At 33.3% G+C, this 14515-nt stretch overlaps 1 protein-coding gene across 7 annotated transcripts in view; it reads left to right on the forward strand.

Annotated features, from left to right (window-relative positions):
* Positions 1-14189, forward strand: part of CUNH18orf54 (chromosome unknown C18orf54 homolog) — a 24557-nt gene extending 10368 nt beyond the window's left edge. For all 7 annotated transcript variants that reach the window (XM_017882988.1, XM_017882987.1, XM_017882986.1 and 4 more), the window contains 3 exons: positions 4371-4502; positions 6206-6276; positions 10322-14189. In XM_017882988.1, the coding sequence (XP_017738477.1) occupies positions 4371-4502; positions 6206-6276; positions 10322-10394 (276 nt within the window). In that variant the 3' untranslated portion in view covers positions 10395-14189. The remainder of the gene's footprint in view (positions 1-4370; positions 4503-6205; positions 6277-10321) is intronic.
* The last annotated feature ends 326 nt before the right edge of the window (positions 14190-14515 follow it).

Genomic DNA, 14515 nt, shown 5'->3' on the forward strand with positions numbered 1-14515 from the left:
TTTTTTTTTTTTTTTAAAGATTTTGAATTCTTTTCCCACCAATCTGCTGATTTCCTTTTCATTGGAGTCTGTTACTTGAGTTATTATATTCCTTTGGTGGTGTCATATTTTCTTGGTTTTTCATGTTTCTTGTATTTGTTTGTTGGTATCTGTGCATCTTTCTGAATTATTTTCTGTGTGTTTTGTTGATGTTTGTTGTGTTTTCTTAGAATAGCTATTTTGAATTCTTAGTTTGCCAGATCATCTGCAGGTCTTTAGGATCAGTCACTTATTTTGTAGAGGTTTTCTGTTTGGATTTGTCTGAAGTTTTCTCATGATTAGAATGAGGTTATGCATTTTTGGCAAGAATGCTGAAGAAGTGATATGCTATTCTCACTGCATCATCTCAGAGGGCTCCTTATATATTTATATCATTAATATATTGATAAGTTAATGCAATAATAGTAATATGTAATAAAGATATAATATGTAAAAACTGGTTGTATTAACTTTGAACACTTGGTTAAGGTGATCTTTATCCTTAGTAAAGATACTGATTCTACTTGTAATTATTAAATATCTTAGAAAGAACTTTGAGACTTTGCAGATATCCTGTTTCTCCTCAAACTTTCGTCTACTAATTTTAGTATCCATTTGTGAATCCTATCTTGTTTCTGTATTAACTGAAAACCTTGTATAATGAAAAACTATCTCTTCCTTTATATTTGTTTAGTAAATTATATTATACAGATTCACTAATTTATTTTATTCTTGGTTTAGAGTACAGCATAATTAGTTATGCTGCTGTTGAAATTGTTTTCAGGTTAGGCCATTAGGAGTTCCTTCATGTTGGCTCCTGTGTCCTTTTTACATGTCTCCATTCTTTTTTGAGCAGTTCTTATGGAGCCATGGTTCTTTGTATTGGAAAATGGCATTTAGAAACTAGGATCTAGGCATTAGTTGTGCTGAGTGCTACTAGGGTGTTGTTCATTCTAAACTATGTCAGCAGGAAGACCTAGGAAACAAGTTTACCAACCCACACATACTCACATATGTACATTTCTTTATCTGTTGATCTGTGTACATATATGTGTATATGTGTGTGTACATATAAACACATATATGTATAAAATCATGAGTTCGTATTGATACCTCTGATTCCAGTCTAATACCACGGTTTGTTTTAGCTTTTCCCATTCCCTATTTGTAACTTTCTCCTCCTATGAGAATCCTTTCATTATCTGCAGTAAGTTTGTTTGTTCAGTCTTATTATACATGCAAAGTAGTTTTAGAATTGCTAACCCATATTCCTGTAATTAACCAATTTACTAACTAGATTACATTATTTGTCTATTGCTTTTTTTTGAGACAGAGTCTCACTCTGTCTCCCAGGCTGGATCACAGTGGCACAATCTCTGCTCACTGCAGCCTTTGCTCCCAGGTTCAAGCAGTTCTCCTGCCTTAGCCTCCCGAGTAGCTGGAATTACAGGCACCCACCATACCCACCTAATTTTTATATTTTTAGTAGAGGCAGGGTTTCACCATATTGGCCAGGCTGGTCTTGAACTCCTGACCTCAAGTGATCCACCTGCCTCAACCTCCCAAAGTGTTGGGATTACATGCGTGAGCCACCACGCCCAGCTAAATATTCCTCTTTTCATCTTTAGCCTTATAACATCATATCAAAATACTGTTTTCCAGAGTTACTTAGGTTAATTATTTTCCTCCCAACTCCCTTTGGTGTGGTTGTGCTGTTTATTTATAATACTGTTGGTTCATTTGTCTTTGTATACGGTTGGTTCTCTGTATGTGTGGGTTCCACATCCGTAGATTCAACCAACTGCAAATTGAAAATTTGGAGAATAATAATAAACATAACAATACATAACAATACAACAGTAAAACATAATTTAAAACACAATGTGCAAGTATTTATGTACTGTTGACGTTGTGTATTATTTATTAAAGGTAATCTAGAGATGATTTCAAGTTTACAGGAATATATGCGTAAGTTATATACAAATACTGTGCCATTTTGTAATCAGGGACTTGAACTTCCTTGAGCTTTTTTTTTTTTTTTTTTTTTGAGATGGAGTCTCACTCTGCTGCCCAGGCTGGAGTGCAGTGGCACGATTTCGGCTCACTGCAAGCTCTGCCTCCCGGGTTCTGGCCATTCTCCTGCCTCAGCCCCCTGAGTAGCTGGGACTACGGGCATCCACCACCACACTTGGCTAATTTTTTTTGTATTTGCAGTAGAGATGGGGTTTCACCATGTTAGCCAGGATGGTCTCAATCTCCTGACCTTGTGATCTGCCCACCTTGGCCTCCCAAAGTGCTGGGATTACAGGCATGAGCCACCACACCCGGCCTTCCTTGAACTTTTATATTCACACAGAGTCCTGGAAACAGTCTCCCAAAAAACCAGCGATGACTGTATATTGGGTTCTCCTCTTGTTCTGTTTGGTTTAAATAATTTGTTTTTTGAATGTATGAAATGTCACTATGGTTCTAAGAGTCAGAGATATACAGAGACATACCCAGAGACATTTACTAGCAGGTGTCAATGACAAGTCTCAGAACAAATTGTATTATCCATACAATATTTTTAAAACATTCATTAACAGTGCCACAAACAGTTCATATGTTTTCTAGTTTTCTGTCTTCTTTTGATACTGTGACCACTACTTTGCATGAAAATCACTCAGCTCAGGCATAAATTCCAGAGGCAGCCTTTTGTAACTGTTATGGTTGGCATAAGGCAGCTGAAGTTCTAAAATAAGATAGTGGCTAGATGCAGATCATTTGGAGATTATGCCTCAGATGCTGTCTCCCAAGGTGTAGGAGTATATCCTAACTGGATACTTTTACCCTGGTTTTTTTTTTTTTTTTTTTAATGTTTTTATATTGTTGTGGTAAAATATACATAACATAGAATTTACCATTTTAATCATTTTTAAGTGTACCGTTCTGTGGCATTAAGTACCTTCACATTGTGTGTAGCTATCACCATTGTCCATCGCCAGAACTTTATCTTCTCAAACTGAAACTTTGTACTCATTAAACTCTAACTCCCTATTTCCCCCTCTCCCCAGCCCCTGGTAAGTAGCTTTCTACTTTCTGTCCCTATGGACTTGTTACTGTAGGAACCTTGTATAAGAATAATCATTATATACATATCTTGTTGTGACTGGCTTATTTTGGTTAGCATAATGTCTTTAAGGATCATGTATGTTGTAGCATTTGTCAAAATTTCCATTCTTTTTTAGATTGAACAATTTTCCATTGTATGTATGTGCCACATTTTGTTTATTCATTTACCCGTCGTTAGACTCTTGGGTTGCCTCCATCTTTTGGCTATTGTGAATAATTTTGCTGTGAAGATGGGTATACAAATATCTACCCAAGTCCCTGCTTTCATTTCTTTTGGATATATACCTGGGAGGGAAATTGCAAGATCATTCAGTAATTCTATGTTTAATTTCTTGTGGAATTCCTGTACTGTTTTCCACAATGGCTATGGCATTTTACCTTTTCACTCCCTGTTTCTTACATCCTGTTCTATAACTGGGGAAGTGTCTTTAAAATCTTTTTAGCCATACTGCTTACCTTGAGTATCTTATGCTAATCAACAACTTTCTATAGAATTGAAGTTTAAGTAGTACTTATGGTGCACAGTCTATGCTAAAATATATTAAATTACAGACATCTGTAGAGTCCTATTTGCTACTTGGTAGATGGCTATTAGGACACAGAAACTCATTTGAAAGATGTAAACTAATAGACTGATAAGACTTTTAAAAAGAAATTTTAAAATATCCCTCACTGATTATCTTAAAAGAATCTTTGCCATCTTATGTATCTGAAACACTGCTGCACTCTTTGAACACAAATAAGGTCAGTGGTAATCGAGCTGTGAGTGTTATTTAGGTAGAAGGAATGTGTGGCCCATGAAGAGGTGAAAAGAGCATTCTGTTATAAAAACATGTTTTAAAGTGTGCAGAAATACTGTATTTGAAATTTTGGTCCTTGATCAGCTGAAAAGAACATGTTGGTTTACCTGTCCTCTGAGGACCTTTCATTTCATTTAAAATTTGTGATTTTGAATGTGCTAAATTAATTTGTCATAAATATAAACGTGCACTATTTGTTTTAAAAGAGCAGTGACTAGAAAGGATATCCCAAACTGTTAATCATGATTGTCTCTAAGTAACTTCACCTGGGGCCTCGGAATAGGGAAGTGGTGAGTTACAATTTTGATTTTTTAAAATATTGATGTATATTGTTTGGATTTTTACATTAGTTTTCTATTAGGGGAAATTAATACAAAATAAAACTCTTCTTTCCCTGAGTTTGGATGGTTAACCTTATACTATCATCTGTTTTAACCTTAGAGCTGTACTCTTTCTGGAGGCAAACATCATGGTCCTGTTGAAGCCCTGAAACAAATGTTATTTAACCTTCAAGCAGTACAAGAACGTTTTAATCAAAATAAGACCACAGAGCCAAAAGAAGAGATTAAACAAGTAAGCACAAACATGATTTATGAATTGAGATTTGTGAATTTGTATAAAGATTTTTTTCTACATTTTTTAATAGACCTACTTATAGTTTCATGTTAGTAAGCATGCCACATACACATGTTGTAAGTGGCAGTAGTATTCTTTTTTGTTGGGAAGTAATGTACTGAACATTTAATTCTGTTTGATTTCTGTAGGTGTTTATCTCTAAACAGATTGTTCTATTTAACTTATGGTTATAAATCCAACATCTTATTTAGTTATGATGATGTTACAACTATAGTATCAAAGGGTTTTAAGAGTTGTTTTGTAATACTCTACAAAATTAATCTATATGGCCCATCTTCTGATAGTTATATTCGGGGAGGCCTAGAAAACTTTTTCAACATTAGATTCCTCCACACACCTTTGTCATTTGGAATTTAATTTTGTTACTGTGTGTTTATTGGCTGTTATGAATACAGTCATATCAAGTTTTATTTTAAAGCCATTTTATTTTTTCAATTTGTGTATTTCCTGGGAATTTGAAAATCTGTTTCTGTTTTGGACTGCCATTCTACATGATGAATTTTTTCCCACAAAAGTATAGTGTTTAAGAACATAGAGTTTCTGTTTTCCCAAATATGATAGTGAATTCTAATTCTGTCACTTACTAGCAAGTGCAATATTTGTGCAAATCATTTAACCTCTTTAGTTTCAGTTTGCTATTTAAAAAATTATTGATTTTTAATTGACTATATATATATTTTGGGTGTACAACATGATGTTTCGAAACATCATGGAATGGCTAGGGGAGCTAATTACCTCACATACTTCTTGTGGAGAACATGTAAAATCTGCTCCATTAGTAATTTTCAAGTATACGATATGTTGTTTATAATTTTAGTCACCATGTTGTAGAATAGATCTCTTGACCTTATTCTTCTCACCTAACTGACATGTTGTATCCTTTGACAAACATCTCTGCAACTCCCCTGTCCCCACACCCAGATTCTACCTAGAAGTGAGATTATTATTTAGTGTCTGTCTTTCTGTGCTGGCCTTATTTTATTGATCAATTTCCTTTTCTGTGCAGTGAGGATGTTAAGAAGATATATATATATATAAATATATAATAAATATATAAAATATAAAATATATATTATATATAGTTTGTTGGACAACTGATATAAGTACTTAGTAAGTGGCTTGGTAACAATGGGTAAATACTCAATAGATGATGGCTGTTTTTTATTGTCATTGTTTTGGTTATTCAGTAAAGAATAAGTGAAAATCAGTTTTTCATACAAAAGAGTGGAATCAGCGTTTGAGAACCTTAAGTCTGCCCCCCATGAGTTTTCTTAATTTCTGTCCTTACCATTCTAATAATCATAATGTTAATGTAATCTATCCTTCTTTCCCCCTCTAGTTTTTAAACTCATTGAGATACAAGCCTGTTCAGTTAAAGTTCCATTATTTAAGCCAAGATTGATTTTTAATGGACATATTTGGTAGAATATAACTTTAGGACAGTTGAAAAAGGCTGTTAGTTTGGAGTGGTTTACAATAATGGAAATAATAAATATTTAATGTTCTTTGAAATTATTAGAATTCTTTTGGAAATGTAGAAAATATTTTTTTTAATGTTTTAATCACATTGTAAATACCATTTTAATTATAGTTATATAATATTTTAAATATTTTTTAATATTTGGTGTTTTTAATATTAGGTTTCAGAAGATGATTTCTCTAAATTACAGTTGAAGGAAAGTATGATTCCTATTACTAGGTCGCTTCAGAAGTAAGTATTCTTTACTAATATGGATGCGAATCCATCTTAGCCATTCCTCTGACTCAAATCAAAGTTACAGGGTAGAAATAAGTAGTTTTAAGAGTAGCACTACTAGGCATATTTAAGCTTCTTGGAGCACACTGTTTAATTACACTAAAAAACATTGTTTTCTTTTAAACTTGTGCTTTTTCCTATTCAAAATGTCCTAAGGACCTAATGAGGATAGCTTTAGACCTCTAAAATATAATGGATATGAATGACTCATTTTGAGTAGTAATAGCAACAATTTATGATAGTATTTTGTGAGTATCCTATAACAGGAACTTGTATGAAATGTGTTTTCATATATTCTCTCTAGAATAAATTTAATAGTAAATGGATCATTATTTGGAACGTCACTACAGAAATCTAAAGTAGATATAATGACCTGGATATAAAGATAGGTCTAATTTTCTTAGTTACATTGTCTTAAATAATAAAATGGAGAAAAATACAAGTTGTTTCTATAGTCATAATATTGACAGAAGAGAAGGGTATTTATTTTGGAGTGTTTGTGTGACTATAAAGTGTCCTCAGAAGATGGAATACTGAGCTTAGGAAATACTGAGATTAAAAGTTTCTACTCTAATCACACCATTTCACGTGGCTACCTTTTATACTTTGAGAATTTGCTTAGGCTTCTGTGATCTAAGGAAATGGTGGAAAAATAAAACACTAGACATGTAAACTTATGAATCTAATTGTCACAAATGTGTATATAGTTTTCATAGTTAAAATATATCATGTAAGATAATTTTTTTCTCTCTACTTAATTTATTATCTTTAGGGTATAAATAATGCACCTTTGTTTGTAGCTTGCCGTAGTACTGGGGTATAATGTTCCATACCTAATAGAATTCAGTGAATAATGATAGTAGTAGCTAACATTGAATGTTTACCAAACGTCAGTATTCTAAGTGCTATTGAATATAATTCATGTGATCTTCACAACCTTATGCGATAAGTACTATTATTATTTTCATAATACAGATCAGAGAATAGGCATGGAGTAGTAAAGTAACTTGTCCAGTGTTGCATAGCTAGTAAGAGGAAGAAGGGTGATTCAGACTAGGTAGTCTGATTTGAAAGTCTGTATTTTTAACACTCCTCTTATTAATGATAGTGATGAATTATTAATTGAGACTAAGTACAGGGCCTCAGTTGATCATCTAGTATGAAGACTTCATTCTGCTTTAAAATTTGAGGTGAATGACGGTAAGTTTTCCATTGCTCTTTAAAGCATTGATACTGAACTTATCACAGACCTAAATGTGTTTTCTGAGGTAATGTACATTATCCTAGATGTTTTTTCTGGTGAAAACAAACACTAGATTGCAAGTCATTAAATCACCACAAAAATCAATACTGATCTATAAGTGCTTTTACCATTTGCTAGAATTTTTTTAATAGTAACTTTTTTTCTACTATAAGCAATCAAGTCTTACCTGTATATGGAGTTTCATTTTTAGAGAGAGTAAGTTTTATGTTTTGTTACATGGCCTTTAGTTATTAATTCTGTTGTATTAATTGGAGCAGTCTTAATTTGTCTTTACATTCAGAAGTATTGTCAGTAAGACGTTTGTACTGTAATGAAGTAAGCTTACACTTACAAAAGTTATTTTCAGTCTGTAGATTAACTGTTTTAAGGACAATTTAAATTTAATTCCTTCTCAGAATTCCTTTTTCTGGCTGCAAAATATTCTGGTTAGGTATATGGTCATCTTTTCATACTTCAGATATTTCAAATGTATTTCAGAATTTCTAAAATATTTCCAAAATCTTTCAAAAGTTACTGATTATACTTTGTAGGCTTTATTGGCCTTTCCTAAGGTAAAAGTCCTATTATGGCTCTTTACATTCCTCGAATAACTGTTTTTGTTTTTAATAATTTGGGTGGCTTCATAGGTGGGAATTGAACAATGAGATCACTTGGACACAGGAAGGGGGAACATCACACACTGGGGCCTGTTGTGGGGAGTGGGGAGGGGGGAAGGACAGCATTAGGAGATATACCTAATGTAAATGACGAGTTAATGGGTGCAGCACACCAACATGGCACATGTATACATATGTAACAAACCTGCACGTTGTGCACATGTACCCTAGAACTTAAAGTATAATAATAATAAAATAATAATAATAATTTGGGTGGCTAACCAGTTTTAAGATATCTTTCATTACCCATAGGGAACTGTAAGCTAGTAGTCTGGCCTTTGTTTAGTCCCTTAAGTACTCAGTTTTCTTATATTCTTCAAGTGGAAATATGTGGTCTCTAGGAAGACTCATTGGAGCTGGGATTACAGGCCCATGCCACCACGCCCGGCTAATTTTTGTATTTTTAGTAGAGGCGGGGTTTCGCCATGTTGGCCAGGCTGGTCTTGAACTCCTGACCTAGGGTGATCCACCCACCTCGGCCTCCCAAAGTGCTGAGATTACAGTGCTGGCCACCACCTCCAGCTGACTGTTTTAAAATTTTAGTTATTTTGCCTCTGATTGGTTAGTAGCTCTGGGTGAATTATTGCACTTAGTCAATGAAGGTGGGAATCTCAGAAATTAACTGAAGTTGCCAAAAAAGGTGGGAGAATTAAGAGTCTTCTTATTACATTTGAGTAAAAGTGTCTAAGAAGTATAGAGTACAGGGAAATAGATATACATGCAGTAATTAATGCTACTAGTTTCCTTCCATCTCCTTGTCCTCGATAAAGTGGAAGATGCAGTTTATTATACATTTATTGAATAACTTCTATGTGTTAGAGACTATAGAATAGAGTGTTGTAGTCATTACCTTTCTGCTCACCATAAGTGGAAATTACTGACATTGGAGGTTATTACACAGCTTATGTTTTTTTTCTTTTTTACATTTAATTGTGGTTTTTTTTTTAGATGGAGTTTCGCTTTTGTTGCCCAGGCTGGAGCTGGAGTGCAGTGGCACGATCTTGGCTCACTGCAGTCTCTACCTCCTGGGTTCAAGCGATTCTCCTGCGTCGGCCTCCTGAGTAGCTGGGATTACAGATGCCTGCCACCACGCCTGGCTAATTGTCTTTTGTATTTTTAATAGAGATGGGGTTTCACCATGTTGGCCAGGTTGGTCTTGAACTCCTGACCTCAGGTGATCTGCCAATCCCAGTCTCCCAAAGTGCATGGATTACAGATGTGAGCCACTGCTTCTGGCCCTTCCTGCACATCTTAATTACTGCACATCTTAATTACTATATTGTCACTCTGTTTTTCCTTAATATCTTTCGTATTTATGAAAGATCTGAAATATGACTAATTAACTGACGTTTTCTGAGTGGTCCTCCAGGAACTGAAAGATAGGGGAGAGAAAAACTGAAAAAATATAATTAGAGAAGGCTTGGAAAGTTAAGGGCCTCTTTTCTTGGTTTGAGGAATGATTGAGTTTTCTCCACTGAGACCTGCAATACAGTATTGGCATTATTTTAGAGAAAAATCTAGGTTGTTGGTAAAACACCATATTATATAGACTTGCTGGAGTAGTTAGCAGCTTCTCCTACACTCAATAAAAGTGAGTTTTGTTTAGATCTGTAACTAATCCTTAAATGCTATTTAAAAAATAGCTATCTTGAACATAAATGTTAAAAATAATTTCTGTATTTTACTTCTTAACTAATACACAGGATACCAAAAGCGAAGGTGTCATTTCACAGAGCTGTAGTGAAAATTACTTGAAAAAAGTGTATTTGTTAAGTGTGATACAACTGATACCTATTGTTTCTTGTTAGGGCACTTGGCAGACTATCTTAAAAAAAGTTAATGTCAAAAAATATAATTGTTAAAGTGAATGTTTATAGAACTTTAAATTATTTTAACCTTCAGTTATTCACATCTCAAGGTTTTATAAGGAATAAGTCTCAACGTTTATATAAATTTACTTCTCATAGCAATTTTGAAGTTAATAATCAACTTTATTTTATTTTATTTTTTTTTGCTGTCTGCATTGGCTATTCAGTTCCTAATAATTGGTTTGTAATGTGTTTTATACTTTTTAATGAAGGGCTTTGCACCATTTATCTCGCCTGAGAGACCTGGTTGATGATACCAATGGAGAACAGTCACCGAAAATGTGAAGAGGAAAATGAAACTGTCATCACAATAATCACCACAGAACAAATAGTCATTTTTTCTGTTACTTAAACTGACAAAGTAGATATAAGCCATATATTATTTTTTAATTGGTTCAAGGATTATGTATTTCTAAAACACTAAACTTGAAAATACCCATAGGTTTTAGGACCTGTCTTCATTTTGTGCCAACATACTAGAATGTGAACTGCAAGGACCCACAATATATCCTAAAGTCTTACTTTCATCTTCTCGCCAGCAAATGTCTAATATTTAAAGATGGATGACTTCTATTCTTGAAGCCTACCTGGATTTAACCTTCTTCAGCATCCTCAACATTTTATTATCTGGTTCAGGATCATTAAGAAACTTACTGGTTTTTATCCAAAATCTTTTATGTGAAATAGACTTTTTTTTAGATATAGTTAGCATCACTTAAACAGCTTAAAGGAATATCAAAATTGTTATTGTGTATCTCGTCTATGCAGAAGTCTGTTACTTTGAAATTTTCATAAATTTAATATTTAAGATACATTGTATTTGAAAATTGCATTAATAGTAGAGTGATACAGTGTTAAAAGGAATGTTGTATTGTGACATTCAAGAGAACCTCATTTAATTAGTACTTTGATTCTGTGTAAGATAATCTTGATAATACTTGACAGTTTCCAAACCTTTTTTTGGAGGGATATTTAAGAATTTAATATTTCAATATTAGGTTGTTTCCCAGATTTTAATTTTGGGTTTAGCTCAAACTGGTGAAAACTATGACTCAATGGCCAATTGCTTTATGAAATTTGATAACTAAAACTTAAAATGAATATGGAAAATCAGAAAGCAACTGTGTATTTTAGAGCAATTTTGTGAGAGTAGTATTTTGTTTAACACAATCTCTAGTCTTAAGTTTGTCTCTAGCTGGAACCGAACAAAGCTCTATAATTTTTACCAAGCACTTATTATTGATACTTCTTATAAGTAGTAAGCATCTTTATTACATAACTGAGAATTAAGTCATAAAACATAACTAATACAGCACATTACAGCCTGATGAAATTAAAAAATGTGTATATGTAACTACCACAGATTAACACTTCACCCAAATGATAGCGTTTTTCCTCAGTAGATTTATTGTCAAATAGGAATTTCTAAGCACATTGAGTCAAAGCATTTTTTCCACGTTAATAAAGCATCATTTAACATCTTTGTTAGAGGTGACACGTCAAACACTACAGTGAGCTCTGTGGGTTTTTGTTTTTTGTTTTTTGTTTTTTTTTTTTTTGGCCAGTGAGTTTTTTACCATGCTGCTCTGACCAGTTTGAGAGGCAATCACCAATAGATTTGTTTTCTTTATTCTGTGGAGATGTTTTTGCCACTGACACTGTTTTCTGATTATAGTCTGCTTCATAGAAAATAGCCTGCATAAACAAACAAGGAATTACTTTAAAATTAAAGTATGCCTGACTATTAAAAATGCAGAGTTTAGGTGAGTAAACATCAGGTAGGTCTGGGTGGGTCATGTTCTAGGCCTAGAAAAATCCACTATTGGACAAGTTCTAGAGAAGGCAAGGAGATAAAGGCATCAGGTGGTAACTTCTAATTGAATATTATATGTTGATCATACATAATATATATTATGCCTGGAAATTGTAATGACCGAAAAGCACCTATTTGGTTAGTGCTCCTATTCATGAGAATATATCTCCAATACTAAATGAGATAAGCCTGTTCTAAAATCTTATAGCCAGTATTTTAAGAAACTTGATTATACTTACCAAAGGAACATTGTTTTCCCTTGTTTTAAATATGGAGAGGTTTAATCCTTTACCTAACAAAGGAATTAATTTTAGCAAAATGAATCATTCCAACCTTCTTATAAGAAATATCTAGGAGTCAACTAAGAAAAATAATGAATCTAAGTGATAAACATTCAAGAAATACTCTAAGTAAGAGATTTAATTACAATTTTAATATCTCAGGGTTCTTTTTAGGTTTCCAGGAGAAAAGAGCAGGATAACAGTGTGGAGACTGCTAAGTTGAGAATTTAAAAGAAATGAGAACATAAAATTTTAAAATTGCATTGTGAATGTAAAATTTTATCTTTTGCTCTCACTCTTTTAGACGTATTGAGAAAATGTTAAATAGAAAAAAGTAAGAAATTTTAATAAGATGTTTCAGATCTTTGAGTATGAAAATATAACAAAAGGCGTAATTTCAAAAGACTATTTGAGATCAAGGGACAATGGTGCGACCAATATGAAGGGTCAAGACTGAAATGTATTGTCTTTACTATCAAGAACTCTACTTTCAGTTTTTTCTCAGACAGTTAATTTCAGCTTCATAGAGTTTTCTGACCAAATTAAAAAACACTGTTTTCTTGGGTTTGTTTTGGGTATATGTCATTATAGTTATGTTATTTCTTGTTGAAATTTATAATTGTGGGTTTTTTTATTGTTTTAGTATTTAATGGTGTATAATGTGTTATTAAATTATATGTAGTTACACCAAAATGTTGCCTGAAGATAAGTCATGACAAGGTCCCATGTTTATGTTATAGATACATGGAATTGATCTTGTAGATTTGAATTTTTGTTTCATTTTTTTCTGTTCCACCCTTCGCTCTCTATATCTCAGAACATTTTTGGTAGAAGTGCTATCCAAAAGTGAACTTGTCAAAAGGCAAGTAGCATGAAAGGAGACAGAAGAAGCAAAAGGCCAATACAGTGCATAATTTCTGAGCACTTGAAGTTTCTTCAAATGTACAAGACTGTGTGTCTTCCTATTAGATGTATAAATTGGATATTTCATCCCTAATTAAATGTTCTGTTGGATTGCAGTGCCTATCATACAGCAATTAGAGTAAATTGAGGCCTAATCCTGAACACATTGTAGAGCATATTGTTAGATATTTTCCTGTGATATTTGAAGTTATTATTTTCCCATTTTCTTTTCTTTTTTTCTTTGTAATCATATGTCCCTAAGATTGTTTTCCTTTTTTGGACCAAAAAAAAAAAAAAAAAAAACACACACACACACACACACACACAAAACTTAGCTTTTATCCTCCCAGTGTATTCTGCATTGTCCTTACCCTAGATCAGCCCCTTCTGTGTAACAGTTTTTCTCACAATGTAGCAACTTTTATCCACCCTTCAGTACCTTCACTGGGACTAGTTCATTCATTTTCAAATAGCTATTTCAAATTTTAACCTCTCCTTTGTCTTTTACACAGAAGCCAGAGTGACTGGTCTTGGCAAGACTCTGTTGTGTATCACCACTGTAACCTTACTGATTTGTTTCAGCAAATTTGCTTTAGTTCAATTGCTTTACTCAGATTCCCCCAAACTTTATATGTGTATTCTCGCCTTTGTGTATATTATTTCTCATGCATGAAATACTCAATTTTTATTCTTTTATCTAAAGCTTAGTCTACATTTCTTTAAAGCTCTGGCCAAGTATTTTATTTTGTCCTTAAACATTCTAACTATCCACCAAACTGTGGTAAGTTGGCTTTTCTTTTTCCTTCCCCTGTCATTTATTTAGCTGTTATATTTCATTTTAATATTTTGGATGGTGCCTCTTATACTGTGTTGTATTCCTAGACAAGGAAATGTATATCAAAATATGTTAGATGATTGATTGTTTTATCTCCTCGATGATAGAACCTTTTATACTGCTTTACAGAATCAAGAAAAAGTAAAGTGTATTTTACATAGTGGTTTTAAGTATTGACTGATATTCTAAACCTGGTTTCCTGTATAAAGTTATAAGTTCAAGATAAAAGAGACTACATTCTTTACTTATTTGAGGTTCTGGAAATCCTTTATTTCTTTTTTTAAAACATTTTGATAACTTTTAAAAAATTTAAACCTTTTAAGAGCAATTTCAGGCTCACAGCAAAATGAAGAGGAAAATAATCTGCACAGAGATTTCCCATATACCTCCTGCTCCTGCATATGCACGACCTCCCCTTTTCATTGTCTGCAACCAGAGTGTTGAACAATTGGTAAACCCACACTGAATCATCATAATCACCGAGAGTCCATAGTTCACGTCAGGGTTCACTCTTGATGTTGTACATTCTGTGAGTTTGGACAGATGTATAATAAACTGTGGCTCCACCCCAGTG

Source organism: Rhinopithecus bieti, unplaced genomic scaffold (genome assembly GCF_001698545.2).
Source record: "Rhinopithecus bieti isolate Rb0 unplaced genomic scaffold, ASM169854v2 scaffold_13674, whole genome shotgun sequence".
Taxonomy (NCBI): domain Eukaryota; kingdom Metazoa; phylum Chordata; class Mammalia; order Primates; family Cercopithecidae; genus Rhinopithecus; species Rhinopithecus bieti.